A 17,040-nucleotide genomic window follows, 5' to 3' on the forward strand; every position below is an offset into this window, starting at 1 on the left:
TTTTGTATAAAAAGCAATATATTTCATTTTCTTTCTCTTCTCTCCATGTGTATAAAAGATTAAATTAGTACAACAAAGCATGAAATGACCTGCATTAACCCGTCCCATATTCTCCCACTCCCTACTCCTATTCCCCCAGTTCAAAAAGAATAGCCCAAATGCAGGTAACTTGCAATTTATTTTTTGAACAAACTAGCCAGTTCTCCTTTCTCATACATGGAGGTCAATATATCACAACCTCCAACAAGTTCACCATCCACAAAAATCTGAGGGAATGTGGGCCAGTTGCTATACTTTTTAAGCGTTTCCCTCAATCCGTAGTTATACTCTTCATCCAGCACATTTACACTCTCGTAATCTACTACTTCACTTTCAAGAATGGCAATCACCCTCTGTGAGAATCCACATAATGGTGCACTTCTAGGGCCCTTAATGAATGCAACTACCTTGTTTTCTTTAACCAAGGTGTCAATGAGGTTTTCGAGAGGGACAGTTAATTGCACGTGGCGACCAGGTGTTAATCGAAGATCAGGCTTCCTTTTAGGTGGCTGCCGGACCCAAGTGGCATTTCCTGATTCATTGCCAGGTGGAACTTTTCCACTGACTTTTATGTACTCTTCCATCCAAGACTTCCATGCTTGGGTTAGAGCTTCTCTGTCTGGTTCCTCCACTATCCCAGCCTACAACAAAAAATTTCACCAAGAAAAACACACCATTAGAAAAGTATAAGTGGAAATCTGGAGAATATGGTCTTACTTCTATTAAAAACATTTCAAGAAAAGCAAATTCTTATGTGGTTAAAGAGAAAAAGAGCTTTCAGGAGATCATACTACTTCCAACATCTGTGTATTCTTGTCTACTTTATGGTCTTAAATAATTTTCAAAAACAAAAAAAGTTATACTGAATTTCATGTTAGTATTAATATGATTACTCTGACCATTTGTATGGTGTTCTATTCTATTCTTTAACCAAAGTAGTTTATGAAGATGAGTAAATCACCTTTCTCAAAGCTCCTAACTGACAATATTATGAGAAGACATTATGTAGCGCACTTATAATGTTGCTGGATCATGAAACTCCAAACAAACTACACATGAAAAAATGCTATATAGTGTCTAAACATCATTGTTGAACCTCATCTAAGTTCTATTACAAGGTTGGGTCAATACTAACCTCATCCAGATCACAAGAAATGAAAAAAAAAAATAGTACAACTTATACTACATAAACTAAAACATTTTAGTACAGTCCCTCAATTGTAAAACGAATATCTGAATTCTCAAGCACTATTTTATGTGGGTTTAATCTTGGGCTGGCACATTGTAAGAGAACATGTTCATGTCGAATAAATTTCATTCAATGAAGAAAAAGTTCTAGTATTAACACAAAGCACTGAGATTATGAACCAAACTAAGCAAATGAAGAAAGTTAAAAGGGATGGGGGCAAATAAGTGCTTTACATAAAACCAGTGAAAGGATGAAAACAATCAATCAGCGTAAAAATTTGTTCCTATAAACTAACTAAGAATGAAACAAGGAGCATGCAAATGGCTCAAAAGCATAATTATTAATTCATTCCTATAAACTAACTAACAAACAAACTAAAACAATACCATTATACATTTCCCCTTTTCAACTACTTTTCCTATTTGAAATGAAATTTCTGAAATTCACAATTTCAATCATGAGAGTAGGAAGGTAAACTAATTAAGGAACCTTTGTAAAATTAATTTCTTTTATCTTACATTGTATTCCTGAAACCATAGCCCACATGTATATTACTTCGTTTCTGCCATGGAAAGAATACCACCCAAGAAAGCAATTACTAGTTCCATAGCATTGCTGCCACTATGAACATTAAACTTAGCTTAGTTTGAAACTAGATAGCATTGAGGAAAGGTTTCAATGCTGCCCAATACTCAACATATAGAGGAAAGGTTTCATTAACCAAAAACCACGTGAAACAACAAGAATAAACAATTGAAAGTTCCTTTACACACCACCTCTTTCTCACACACTTCAAAATTCAGAACCCAGAAAAAACCTCACCTTAACGGAGCCACACAGCTCCGGCACTGATTTCCAGTGCGCCGAAACGGTCGACGCAATGTTTCGTGACAGACCGATGAACTGAACCTCGCCGACCTTGTCGAACACGGCATAGACACCGGCGCCCGACGGTAATTCTCCGGCGGGTCCGTCGTTCTCCGGAGAAATCGCCACTGCCTCCGTTTCGTCAAGGCTTTTCACGGCCAGCGCAATCACACGCGTGCGAGGCTTCTCTAAAACGTAGGGTTTCAGAGAAATTGGGCGCGGGTTCGCGGCTGGTTTTGGTTGGCAATTGAAGGAAAGGGTAGGGTTATTTTGGGGAAAAGAAGAGAGTAAACGATGGAAGGAGAAAGATTGCAACGAAGAGAGATTGAGGGAAGCCATTGATGAACGATGGCAATGGTGTAGTGAGAAAGAAGAAGCTATCTCTCAACGATTGAGTGAGTGCTGCATCAAAGTCGATACAATTTGGGCCTAAGCCCAATGAGATTGTTTTGAAATGGGCTGTTTCTTCCAGCACCCCGATACCTTTTTTCTAGCACTCACATAATTTGAGAAAAATATTCATAGTATCATATTGTTTTCTAGATTACACTTTTTTAAGAAAGTTGAATAAGCCTTTCGGATTATTTGAAAAATATATTTTTTTCTTAAATTCTAAAACACCTGTCTTTGTTATTTTAGATTAAATAATTCGTAACAATTGCTTTTGTTTGGATTGAAACTCAAACACCCAAAAATAATTCACCTATTATCTTTTGTTTAAATTTAAGTATATATGAATTCATGAGAATTTTGTTAGGGAATTGCACCATAAATCAATGCTAGCACCAAAGTGAGCCTTGTTTGTACTTTTAGCTTTCTTCAATGAGGAGTTTCTTATCTATTAACTTAGGATGTGTTTTGATTGAAGAGGGGATGTGTGAAAATTTGAAAAACTAGATATGTACCGTCCCGTATCCGAGCGTTGAAAAAGTCAAGGTCAAAGTCAACGTCGGGGGTCAAGGTCAACGTAAGGCATCGCCTAGGTGAAGAGACGCCAAGTGCCAGCGTCGCCAAGAGGAAGCGTCGCCAAGGTAAGGCGTCGCTTAGGTGAAGGCATCGCCCAGTTAAGGTGTCGCCCAACCATGGCGTCGCCAAGGTCAAATATCACTAAGGCAAGGCAATCACAGTGTGGTTCCCCGATACCCATGGGTAGGAAAGACCATGGAGGGAGCGACGCCGTGGGAAGGCCTCAAGTCCAGATAATCTGGGGTAGTGATAAAGAGAAAAGAAAGGTGGCTTCAAGGCCATAGTGATAGCGCCAGTGTAGGGCAGCCTGACTCGTGAAGTGCCCCTGCCGCCCCAGAGACGCCCTTGGGATAGATACGACTCAAGAGGAGGGTCACGCCCAGGGTAGCCAGGTGCAGGGTACGAGAGGAAGGCAGATACGCTCTCAAAGTAAGTGACTAGATGTTTGGGGGCATGAGTTGGCACCCAAAAAGTCACCTCTAGCGCAGATGCACTCCCAGGTAAGAGGACTCACACGAAGAAATGCCCCAGATGGGGTCGCGGCGTTGTGAGGCCCTCCACGTGTACAGCAACCAGGTCAGAATAGAAACGCCATTTTGTCAGGTACAAGGTAATTAAAGTTATTTAATACAGTTTCCGTTTCGAACGTTTAAGGTACTATAAATGCTCCCAATCGGTTTAAACGTCTTAAATGCGCTACGTTTTATAATTAAATGCGCTTTAAGGCGCTTTGAATGCGGGAGTAGCTTAAATAGCGCCTTGAATGTTGGAAACGGGGTTCGAACTTTTGACAAATTTTCCAGAAACTCTCTAGTTGCTTGCTCGAGCCTTGAGGTTACGTACAAGGGACTGGGGAAAGATCTTTGCCAGAACGAGAAAATATACACTAGACACAGTTTCCCTTTTACCACCTTCAGAGTGCCATACGCGGTGCTCCGATACGGAGGTGCATAGTTTTTTGTGTTTCTTGCTGGCTGACTTGAGCGTCGGAGTGCAAACGGCCGCTAGGGCGCCCTTTTGTCCTTCTTTGCAGGAATCCACAGGTAACCAGTGGGAAGGAATCCCTAGCTGACGGTTGAGGTCGCGCGCGAAGACGTCCCAGGTCCACCGGACGAAACAAGATATGTGAGAATTTGAGTAAATATGTTAATCCAAACGTGTTTGTCACCCGCATTTTCGTCTTCACCAATAGTAAATTGGTGGATTTGAACATAATATTAATGTTTTTGGTAAAAACTTTTGATTTGATATTATGTATAATGTGGATATATTTGAAGAGACAATTAGAAATGACCTAATCCAAATCAAATCAAATGTGTTAAAGAATTTATGGTATAATTAGGAATCCCACTGACTTTACAGGATTTTACCAACACTTACACAGGTTTATCAAAGTACAATTACAGAAAACTAAGCAAGAATAGAAAACACCTGGAATTACAAAACCCAAAGCCCTATGATCAGTTCTTGCACCAGAGCAAAGCTTTAACAACAATCTTGCTAAACTTTGAAAAACTTCTTTCAAAAAGCGAATCTTTAAACTCTCTATTGATTCCACAATACTGTCTTAAACTCGTATATTAAACATTTGAAAGAAGGCTATATTTATAGCATTTGAAATCTAGCCGTTTAAGGCAACATAATAGAGTCAAATCAGTTTTGTTCTCATTTAAAACAGTTGAAATAGGTTTTCAAAAAACTGTTAGCACAACACTCATTTAACCGATTGAAACCACGATTTAACCGATTGAATGGGTCAGGTAGTTACATAACCAATTCAAAAAACAGTTTCAAAACCTCATTGTCAGCTAAGTGACAAACAGCCGATTGTCTCAACAATCCAACCGGTTGTTTTCCCTTTGCATGGAAAAACACTTTGTCTCTTTTAAAACTAATTGATCAAGCTTTGTGTAGGAATCAAGGACTGGTCTTAACAAAGATTCTAAACATCCTAATCTAAACCCAAACCAGAAAGCAACACAACTTCAAGCTTCATGTGGATTTGATACATCAAAGCTCCCATCTTCAACAATATAGAGGTGAAAATAGTGCACAATTTTGCATTCAATGGGTTGTTATGTTCCATAAAGAGATTATGTGCAGAGGATGACAGGTTTATGGTAGTCAAAGCACAAAAATCACATGGAAAGCACATGTAGACTTTGATTAGTCTTAAAAGCTCTTAATTTTCCAAGAAGATATGGAATATATTCCATTTATGAGCAATGTAACTTCCTTTCAGAGTGAAATCACACCATGATAAATGCAATTTGACTTGTAACAGCTTGGAAAAAGAATCTACAACAGAAACAATGCATAGAGAAATGAATCCAATTTAATGCAATGCTGTCAGAGGAGAAACAAACGGTTGTTTCATGAAAACAATCAATTGTTTTTCTGTGACAGTAATTAAGACATTTTACAAACTAAGGATTATTGGCAAAGAAGTATCAGAATGGAAATGCTTCACATAACTTTTACAAAGACGAAAGATTTTACATATTTAGACATCAATTAAGATCTTTCATAATTCAAGTGTAAAGGAAACTCATAAAAAGAAAATAAAAGAAAAACATAAATTCTTATCCTTTAGACAATGTTGTTTTCTCAATGAGCCATAGTGCATGATTAAAGAAATCCACTTGACTTTCAAGATAACTGAGTGCAGTATAGATCTGCAACATAATGTCCAGATATAATCTTTTCCCTTCTTAAGCTTGGTCCTTTAACTCAAGAGTTCTTGAACCTTTAGAATTCCTGCAAAAAGATGAAATCAAACAACAAGATTTGGTCCCCTTACAAATTTGGGTCCTTTGCCATTAGTTTGATCATTAGGAACCTTGGAATTCTTAGGAACCCACTTCATAACACCTTTAGGAACAGAAAATTTCCTAATTTTGTAGAACCTAACAGAATGACCCCTTTTCATACAATAAAAGCATGTAACAACTGGTTGTTTCGATTTTTGAATAAGTTGTTTTTCTCACACAGGTGAAAAAGGCTTTGAAATCCCATTCTTCTTACTCTGTGGATTAAATCCTAAACCAAATTTTCCAAAAACACAATTTTTGAGATGCCGGGACAGTCTCAAAGTTGGATTTTCCTTTTGAAAGTTTTTCCACAGTTTTCACAAGATAGTGAACCTTTTTTTCAAGAGATTCACAATTTTCACAAGCAATTGAGTCACTCTTGCAAGAAGAGTTCTTGTAAATCAAATCCAGATTTTCAAAATCAATTTTAGACTTTTCCAACTCTTCTTCTAGTGCTTTGACTCTATTTTCAAGCCAATTATTCAAACCTTTCAACCGGTTGTTTAAAAGAGTCAATCTATTAGCTTCTTCATATGTTTCTTTAAAAGCATTGAGAAGTTGGCTATAATTTTCACTATCAATATAGGAGCTAGAACTTACACTCCTTGTGTCACTTTCTTGCTTTGTCATAAGACACAAATTTGCTTCTTCTTCTTCACTTGAAGAGGAGCTTGAGGAGTCCTCATTGTAAGCTCTTCTTGATTTCCTTTCTTCTCATGCTTCTTGTAGTCTTTCCTCTCTTTGTTGGGACATTCAATTTTTATATGATCCTGTTCACTACAACCATAGCATGTATATTTGTTAGCATTGAAATCACTAGGTTTCTTGCTATATACCTATCATGAGTGTGATTTTTTGTGCAGTTATTCTTCAAGAACTTGCTAAATTTCTTGGACAGCAAGCTAAGAGTCTCTCCCTCACTTTCATCACTTGAATCTTGGTTGTTCTTGTGTCTAGCAGCCTTCAAAGCGATGTTCCTCATGTGTTTGTCCTCATTTTCTTGAACATTGAGCCTGGTCATCTTCAACTCATGCTCTCTAAGCTTTCCAAACAATGAAGTCGTAGTAAAAGATGTCAAATCTTTGGATTCTGAGATGGCCGTGACCTTTGGCTGCCATGTTCTATAAAGACACTTGAGGATTTTGATGTTTAGCTATTCTTTGTCAAAGATCTTTCCAAGACTCATAAGGTGATTAACAATATGAGTGAATCGATTTTGCACATCCGCAATTGATTCTCCTTTCTGCATCTTGAACATTTCATACTCTTAGATGAGAGTATGTTCCATTGTCTTCTTTACATCATTTGTGCCTTCATGAGTTACTTCTAGAGTATCCCACATCTCCTTTGCAGATGCACATTGTGACACCCTGAAAAACTCGTTAGAATTTAAGGCAGAGGTGATAATACTTTTAGCAATACAATCAAATTTGGCTCTTTTATTTTCAACTTCAGTCCATTGGGACAAAGGTTTTTCAATAAAAACATCATCTTTTTCAAACTTAGGAATAAAAGGACCATTTTCAATTGCATCCCAAATTCCTCTATCTAATGATTCAACAAAGATTTTCATTCGTACCTTCCAAAACTAGTAATTCAAACCACAACACATAGATGACCTGTTTATTGAGGCACACTCCCCAAAAGGTAATTTTTCAGCCATAAAAAAAATTTAGGATCATAACTTGAATAACTTTCAAGAACGTAGCTCTGATACCAATTGTTAGAATTTATGGCCTTAAACAAGAAGGGGTGAATTGTTTATAAACAATTTTCACAAACTTTGAAGGTATAATGAAATCCAATGATGAATCATAGAGAAAGAAATCGAGGAAGACAAAGAAACAAACTGATTAAGTTGATTTTCAAGAAAATCAACCCGTTGTTTTTGCGATTCAACCGGTTGTTTTTATCAGCAGCGAATAAAACAACTTAAAACAGATATTAAAGAGATCATGGAAAGAGATAAGCACACAAACAGATTTATACTGGTTCACTCTCATCCCAAGAGCTATATCCAGTTCCCAGAAATCACTGGGTATCCACTATGCAATCAATCACAGATTACAAACACACAACCACCAAAGAAGTGATTTTGATCCCCTCAATAACACACACTTCCTTTGGCACACCACAATCACACCACAGATCAAAACACCCTCTAACTCTGTGAAAACCAGTACTTACAGAATTACAAAATGAAGAAAGAAATAGGATTGATCACACCTGGTACAAATCAAATCAAAGTACACAGTAAGTCCTACTTCACTCTTAGAGAAATATCCAAAGCCTTAAGCAATATTGGAGAAAATTTTATTTCACAAACTGATATTGTAAGTGTTAATGCTAGGAGCGTAAAACAAAACATCTATACTCCTATTAACAGTTAAAAACATTTATTATAAATGCCAAATCAGTTTCAAATCATTTAAAGCATATTTAACTAACTTAACAGAATTCTGTTAAGACAATTAAGAAAACTGTCGGTTGTTTTGTCGAAATAACCGATTGAATTGGTTTGACAGCAAAGTCAACCAAATTCAAATTTGTTAAAACTAGTTTCAAAAACCTGAAGTATGAAACAACCGATTGAAACGATAAAACAACTGGTTATTTTTATGCTTCTACATAAAACACTCTTTTAAAAAATATTTGAATTAAACCAACTTTGGATTCAAACTAAGAGTGAATTAACAAATTCAAACTACCCCAGAACACACACAACTAAGCTACAATCAGCCTTCAAGCAATCCATGGAGATTTGGAGTCATCAAAGCTCTTCTTCAACAATTATTTATGGTCGTATTTTCAAAAGGAGTCAAGGGGAATACATCAGAGGTTTTTCTACATATCTGCAACAAATAAATCTTTTTATACAAAACTTATGGTTGTTATCTTGGCTATAGATAATGTTATGGTTCATGGTTATAGATGTTTGTGATTGGAATATGATTCTACTTTGTCTGTCTAGCATTCTCTTGTTCTCAATTTCCCTGGTTATTATAGAAAGATGAATAAAATGCATGAAGAATTGCAAAGCTATAGACTTTTAGGCTTCTCACATTTTTTTAAGGCAATCAATATGTGGATAATCTTGCTAACGTTGTAATTTATAATAGGTAAAACTCCCAAAATTTCATTTTGTATAACTTTTCGTTTGTAGGAGTTTAGTTATATGGCTTTTAGAATGAGTTTGGTTTGGTCCTCATGTTTTTTTATTTTTTTTTCCTTTCTCTTATGCAGATTTTCATGTGATGACATATGATGATGGATTCTGATGTGTCAGCCTAATTGGGCAGTCAAAATTCATAATAATGTATAAAATATGAACCTTAAAAAAATATACACATTGTAATATTCCTATAGTTGATCCTTTCCATTGAAATCTAGTAGGAAGGTAGGACTTCTTGAATGCTTAATATGTTGGAATATTTTTATTTCTAAGTAAGGAACCCTAGTCATGGGTAACAGAACAAAGGTAAACCCTAGTTTCAACCTATATAAAGGGGACTAAGAACCCTAGCAAGGTACACAGTTTCTAAGACTGAAACTACTTTATACACTTGGTGTTTCTTTGCCCTAATACTGACTTGAGCGTCGGAGTGCAAACGGCCGTCAAGGTGCTCTTTGTCTTTGCAGGTGAGAGATTCTTCAATCAAGGAAGTTCGATTCTCAAGCGGAGATAGGAGGGCCAGAGACTGCCGTTCGAGTCAACCGGCGAGAACAATAAGAAAAACATAGATTCACCATATTCCATATTCTTAGAATGACGCCTCCATCCAGAGTTTTTAGTTTGTAAGCCCCCTTCCCAACCATTTCTTTAACTCGATATGGTCCTATCCATTTTGGGGCTAACTTACTATCCATATTTGCTTCACTTGCTCTCCTTAACACCAAATCACTTTCTTTGAACTCCCTCGGATACACCCTGCTCATGTGCCTCGCCTCGATTCTTTTCTTCTGGACTGCCTCTCGTATTCGAGCTTTATTTCACAACACCTCTATCGTATCCAACTGAAACATTTGTCGTTTTTCCGATGCCAATTTTTCAAAGTCCTTCACTATTCTAGAAGGAATCGCCAATTCGATTGGTAAAACCGTGTCACTGTCATAAACCAAACTGAAAGGTGTCTCTTTAGTAGTTGACTGCACCGTGGTATGGTAAAACCATATGACTTTAGAAAGAATATTTATCCACTTCGCCTTTGCAACCCCTAACTTCTTTTATAATCCTTGTAATATAACCTTATTTGCTGCCTCTATTTGTCCATTAGTCCGAGGATGTTCTATTGACGAAAATGTTTGTTGTGTTCCCAACTCTTCACATAATCGCCTAACCTTCCCACTGGCAAACTTATTGAACTTAAAGCTTTGATGTCTCCAAATCCATGAAGATTGTTTGAAGACTAGGTTGATGCTTATGGGCATAGGTTTTGGGTAGATTAGAATTTTTCAATCCACTCTTAGCTTAATCCAAAATTGAATCAATCAAGTTCTTTCAAAAGAAAAGTGTTTTTCAAAGTAGTGAAAAACAACCTGTTGATTTATCATTTCAATTGGTTGTTTTACACTTGGTGGTTTTGAAAAGGATTTGAAAAAACTGAAATTGGCTGACCTCACAGTCAAGTCCAATTCAATCGGTTGAATCGAGCTTTCAATCGATTGTTTTTTTAAAATCTTAACAGAATTGATTAAGTCTGGTAAATCTGTTTTCCATGATTCTAAACTATTTTGGACCTTGATTGAAAGTCTTAAACAACTATTTTTGAGGTTATATAACTGGTGTTTACATCTCTGAAATTAAGAGAGATCAGATTACCAAAAAGATTGAAAGTTTTTCAAGATTGCAAGATTGCTTAAGGCTTTGCTTTGGTTAAGAGTGGAATAGGGAATTGTTGTAATCCTTTTGTATCAGGTGTGATCTTTCTTTTTCTTACTTGTATTTCATTTCGTATTTGTTAAACTTGTAAGGTACTGGTGTCTATAGGCAGAGGGTGTTCTGACTTGTAGTGTTTGTGATGTGAGTTGATTTTAGGATTGTTCATTTGATTAGTGACAGTTTACTTAGATTTAGATTTTAGAGCAAATATAGATGAGAAGCCTAAGGAAAATTCCTACTGGACATTAACTTAACAAGTGTTAAGTAGATGTGAAGGTTCATTTCCATAAGGCCAAAAGGAAAACACAATTAAAGGTGAAGATAAATGACAATTAGGTGTGGATTTTAAGCAAACACATGGTGAGCAATTATAAAAGACCGAAATGAATTCAAGAAGCAAAAACAAAAACAAGACATATTTTGGAATTGAAAATAGGAATGGAAATGGAATGGAAAAAGATGAGTGAAAGGAAACTTAGGAGATGGTGGAATTGTGAAGGAACACGTCACTTGGATGGTGAATTGAATCCAAGATAAGTGTAGATGTCGCCACTTGAGGCTCACAACACTCACAAGATAAGACCAAGGCTTAGAGAGACAATGCTCACAAACTCTAACACAATTTGTGTATAGTAACATGAGGTAGGCCTCCCTATTTATAGGCCTCCAAATAAACTTTGAAATCTTTTCAACAGTAATTGTTGTTAGAGGTTCAGCTTCCACCCACTTCGTAAAGTACTCAACCGCAACCATAATAAACTTGAATTGCTTAACAAAAATTGGAAATGGACCCAATATATTGATTCCTCATTTACTGAAGGGCCATGGGGAAACTAAAGAATACAATCGTTCAACCGATGCATGTATTTGATTGGAATGTCTTTGACAATTATCAAACCTTCCCTTAACAATCTTCCCTTAGCGATGGCCAATAAAAACCTGCCCTCAATATTTTTAGCGCTAATGCTCGACCCCCGATATGGCTACCAGAAACTCCCTCATGTAACTCCTTCATCACTCTAACTTGTTGGGACTCCTCCATACAACGTAGCAGAGGTATCTAAAATCCCTTTCTATATAAAAATCCATCAATCATCACATATCTTGCAATATTATTTTTTAACATCCCCTATTTTTGTGCATCCAAAGGTTCCTCTCCTTCCTTAAACCACCTCACATACATGTCCATCCATCCCTACCCCTTCGTTACTTTGAAAATTTCCACCGATACATTTGGCGACTCCAAACATTCTTGTATGATAGATATATGATTGCCTTGTTGAAGATGGTTGCTGCCCCTTCAAGATTGTGTTTGATGAAGACTTCTATGTACATTTCATTTGTATTTTGCTTTGCTTTAAGTGTGTCTTAGGTAGTGCTTAGAGGTTGTTTAAGAGTGGGCTTTTTGCTGAGTAACTCACCTCATAACCACTGACCATGTGATAAGAACAAGCATAAGTTTTCTTAAACTGTTTTTCACATGTATTACAAAAAACACGTTTACTGCATAAAAATATATCTGTTCTTTTCTAAATAAACAGATTCATTTTTAAACTGATGCCTTGGCTAAGTCTTGTGGAAATTAGATTTTGTGCATCAGGTATTTTGACTAAGTCTTCTTCTTTTCAAAACGACTGAGTTTCAAATAGTTAAACTTTCTCTGTTTTCGTTTTGAAAAATAAATTTGTTCATCTGTAAATGAATAGATTCCTTTTGTCTCTGGTACCATGTCATGCTTAAACGATTTTCAGTTTTATCTCAGCACCAGAATGGTTGATTAAGTCTCCTCACTTATGAAATTCTCTAACTGCTTTTGAAAATAAATCTGTTCATTTTATTTTCAATCTGTTCATTTTATAACAGCTTTAACTGTTTTTCAAAATTCTGTTATAAGTTGGTTTTCTATAAAATGAAAACTTGTTTCTGAGTTTAAACATCGTTCATACATTTGCAAAAACAAGTTTTGACAGCAGAGGATTAAAAGTTTACAAAGGATTAGCATTTGTTCTTAAAAGATTTCAAAAATCAAAAAGTGCTTGTTCTTGGTTTGGTTCCAAAAGCTTGGTGTGAGGTGCAGCTACTGTTCTAGCAATCTTGCCTACTGGTTTAAGGCAGATCTTTGTATCCTCAATCAGGTGTAGTCGTTTCACTTCTCATTTCTTGTAATAGTTTGGTTGAACACTCTTCTTGATAGGTTTTTTTGAAGAGTGGGTGTGTGCTGAAATAAGTTTTTTCAGCAAGAGTACCTAAGTTCTTGTAGGTTTCAAGAACAGTGGGAATTGTACTTGGTTGTACTGTGTTTTAGTGATTTCCACCTGGTTTTGGTGAAGACTGGATGTAGCTCAGTTGAGTGAACCAGTATAACTGCTTGTGTTCATTCTCTCTCACTCTCTGCAATTTCGTTTCTGCATAATTGATAAAACAGCAAAGAAATAAATCTGTTCAATTGAAAATAAATCTGTTCTTTCTGGGCGCTGTGCATACTGTTCTTAATTTCTGGAAAACTGTCTGGTTTCAATGAGAACACTGATAATCTGTTAAAGGCTAATAAAACAGGTTGAGTGTGATAGATTGCCTCACTAATTGTCAAGCCCTTAACTGAACCTAAATCACATTAATTGGAATTAAGGTTTGCTGTTTTTGTGTTTCACTGTTTTTCAATCTGATATCTGTGTGTGTGCATCTGGAAAATCTATCTGCATAATCTTGTGATTAACCTTGCTGTATAAATGCTTTTCAAACAAAAACAGTGCTGAAATAAATCTGTTCATTTTCACATAAATCGATTTATTTTCTGTAAAACTGTGTTAAACACTGTCTCTACGAGAAAGTTTTAAAAGGTCAATTCACCCCCCCCCCCTCTTGAACTTTGGCACTATTAAACCCAACAATTGGTATCAGAGCTAGGACTTGTATTTTAATCAAGTTTGTTTGTAATAATGTCTGAGTTTAATGTGCTTTTTGCTGAAGGATCTGCTGTTAATAGACCACCTATGTTCAATGGAATGAATTATGCATTTTGGAAAGTTAGAATGAGAATTTTCATGGAATCCATTGATGCATTAATTTGGGAAGCTGTGGTCAACGGACCTTATGTGCCAATGCAGGTTGTCAAGGATGAAGAAGTGGTAAAGCCAAGATCAGAATGGAATGAGACTGAAAGGAGGAAAGCTCAACATGATCTTGTGGCCAAGAACATCATAACCTCTGCATTGACAATGGATGAGTTCTTCAGGATATCCCAATGTAAGTCAGCTAAGGAGATGTGGGAAGTCTTAGAAGTGACTCATGAGGGTATTGAAGATGTGAAGAGGTCAAGGAAACATGCTCTCATCCAAGAATATGAACTGTTCAGAATGCAACCCGAGGAGAGCATTGCTGATGTGCAGAAAAGATTCACCCGTATTGTGAATCACCTCACTGGCTTGGGAAAAGAATTTGACAGAGAGGAACTCAACATAAAGATATTGAAGTGCCTCGACAGAAGCTGGCAACCAAAGGTGACTGCCATATCTGAAAGCCGTGATCTGTCAAAGTTGGGAACTGCTGCACTGTTTGGAAAGCTGATGGAGCATGAACTAGAGCTCAAAAGACTCAAAGAGCAGGAAACAACAGAGAGAAAACCCAAAGGTCTTGCACTGAAAGCAACTGAACTAAATGAGATCAAGGAAGAAAAAGAAGATGCTGAAGATGATGACACAATCAGCCTTCTTACAAAAAGATTCAGCAAATTCCTGAGGAAGAAAAGAAAAAATAGGAACCAGCAGAAAAGAAGGTATCTCAAACCCAATGATTCAAGTTCCTCTAAATATACTTGCTTTGGCTATGGCAAAACAGGGCATATCAAAACAGATTGTCCAGACAATTAAACTAAGGACAAATCTGCCAGCAAGAAATTTGAAAGGAACAAAGGAAGAAGACCCTATATCTCATGGGAGGAAAATGAAGCATCCTCAACCAGCAGCTCTTCAACAGAAGATGAGGAGAACAATTTGTGCTTCATGATGGAGGTTGAGGAGTCAAGCTCTGATTCAGTAAGTAATTTTTCTGCTGATTCTGATAACTATGATGATTTGCTTGCTGCCTTCAAGGAAACACATGATGAAGCAAATAGGCTAGCTATAATATGCAATAAGCTGCAAAAGGTAAATAATGTGTTGGCACCTAAAGTAAAAACACTTGAGGAAGAATTGCATAAGGCCAAAACAGATTTGGTAAGTCTTGAACTAACTTGCTTGCATGCCTCTATTAAAACCTGTGAAAACTGCAAAAAATTGGAAAAACAAGTGGAGTATTTGCTGAAAACCCTTTCCAATTTCACCAAGGGAAGAGAAAACCTTGAGTCTCTCCTTGGATCACAGAATGTTGTTTTCAATAAGAATGGACTTGGTTATACCCCTGGAAATGCAACCAATGTCAAAAGGCTTTCAAGTTTTTTTGTTCCAGCAAAATCAGTTTTTTTAGCTTTTAATAGTGGCAAAAAGGCATCTCATGTAACCTGTTTTTACTGCATGAAATCTGGTCATACATCTAGGTCTTGCATTGCTAGAAAGCATCTTGTTCCTAAGAACTTAGCAAAATGGCTACCAAAGAGAAGGTTTTAATCTGTGCTGGACCCTATACTGAAAAGGGTACCATTTGTATCATTTTTATTTTGTTTTGCAGATTGGCAGCAAGAAAAATCAGTGGCACTTGGACAGTGGCTGTTCCAAGCATATGACTGGAGATCTTACAAAGTTTACCAGCTTGAAGCTCAAAGCAGAAGGACATGTAACCTATGGTGATAATAACCGAGGGAGGATTTTGGGCAGAGGAACTGTTGGAACAGGGGATTCAACAACCATTGAGAATGTGTTATATGTAGAAGGACTCAAGCATAGTCTTCTCAGCATAAGTCAGCTCTGTGACAAAGGATACAAGGTGAACTTTGGGTCAAGAGGCTGCACAATCTCAATTAATTCATCTAGTAAGGTACTTTTTACTAGTAAGAGAGTGAATAACATATATCTGCTGAATATCATGGAAACTAACTCTTCAAATGAGTGTTTGCTGTCCAGAAGTGATGAGTCTTGGTTGTGGCACAGGAGGTTAGCTCACATACACACAAATCACTTGAATAAATTGAAATCTAAAGATTTAGTTTCTGGTTTACCTAACATTAAATTTCAGGACAACAGGCTTTGTGATGTTTGTGTGAAAGGTAAACAAATCAAATCCTCTTTCAAGTCAAAGGATATTGTCTCTACAAAAAATCCATTGGATGTGTTACATATGGACTTATTTGGTCCATCTAGAGTTGCTAGCTTGGCTGGAAATTTGTATGCTTTAGTTGTTGTGGATGATTACTCTAGATTTACATGGACTCTATTTCTTGCACATAAACATGATGCTTACTCTGCCTTTAAGAAATTAGCAAAGATTTTGCAAAATGAATATGGCTGCTGCATAAAATCAATTCGAAGTGATCATGGGGGGGAGTTTCAAAATGCTAAGTTTGAGAGGTTCTGTGAGAAGCATGGGATAGCACATACCTTTTCAACCCCTAGGACACCCCAACAAAATGGTGTAGTTGAAAGGAAAAATAGATCATTAGAGGAACTAGCTAGAACTATGTTAAATGAATCTAAGCTTCCTAAGTATTTTTGGGCTGATGCAGTTTATACTGCAGCTTATGTGTTAAATAGGACCTTAATAAGACCAATTCTTAAGAAAACACCATATGAATTGTATAAGGGCAGAAAACCTAGTGTGAGCCACCTTAAAGTATTTGGGTGTAAATGCTTTGTATTGAATAATGGCAAAGAAAATCTTGGTAAGTTTGATGCTAAATCTGATGAAGGTGTGCACATTGGTTATGCTTTGAATGGTCATGCATATAGAGTCTTCAATAAAAGGTTGCTTATAGTAGAAGAATCAATGCATGTTGTTTTTGATGAAACTGATCATAGCATATCTAAAACTACTGCTGATGACCTTGACAGTAATGAATTTAAATCTGTTTTAAATCAAAATGAATCGATTCATTTTGATACTGTTGATACACATGCTATACAAGAATCTACTGCAGCTACAGGTTTGCCAAAAGAGTGGAAAACCCCAAGAGATTTAACCCTTGATAATGTCATTGGGAACATTGAGAAAGGAGTGTCAACTAGAAATCCTTGAACAATTTCTGTGAAGCAATGGCCTTTGTATCTCAAGTTGAACCCAAGAATTTGAATGAAGCTCTCAAGGACAGCAACTGGATTTTATCTATGCAAGAGGAACTGAATCAATTTACTCTTAATGAG

General features: G+C 36.6%; 1 protein-coding gene across 1 annotated transcript; it reads right to left on the bottom strand.

Moving 5' to 3' along the window:
- Positions 1-2,555, bottom strand: LOC137819603 (bifunctional monothiol glutaredoxin-S16, chloroplastic). Its single transcript, XM_068623498.1, has 2 exons — positions 2,051-2,555; positions 1-680 (listed from the first exon to the last, which is right to left on the bottom strand). The coding sequence occupies exons 1-2, from the start codon at positions 2,432-2,434 to the stop codon at positions 177-179; spliced, it is 888 nt and encodes a 295-aa protein (XP_068479599.1). The 5' UTR covers positions 2,435-2,555; the 3' UTR covers positions 1-176.
- Between the last annotated feature and the right edge of the window lie 14,485 nt (positions 2,556-17,040).

The sequence above is a fragment of the Phaseolus vulgaris genome, chromosome 10 (genome assembly GCF_000499845.2).
Source record: "Phaseolus vulgaris cultivar G19833 chromosome 10, P. vulgaris v2.0, whole genome shotgun sequence".
Lineage (NCBI taxonomy): Eukaryota > Viridiplantae > Streptophyta > Magnoliopsida > Fabales > Fabaceae > Phaseolus > Phaseolus vulgaris.

Coding starts and splice junctions, on each gene's coding strand:
- LOC137819603 (XM_068623498.1), bottom strand. CDS start 2,434: ATGGCTTCCCTCAATCTCTCTTCGTTGCAATCTTTCTCCTTCCATCGT. Junction 681..2,050: donor AGCTGTGTGGCTCCGTTAAG/GTGAGGTTTTTT, acceptor TTTTTGTTGTAG/GCTGGGATAGTGGAGGAACC.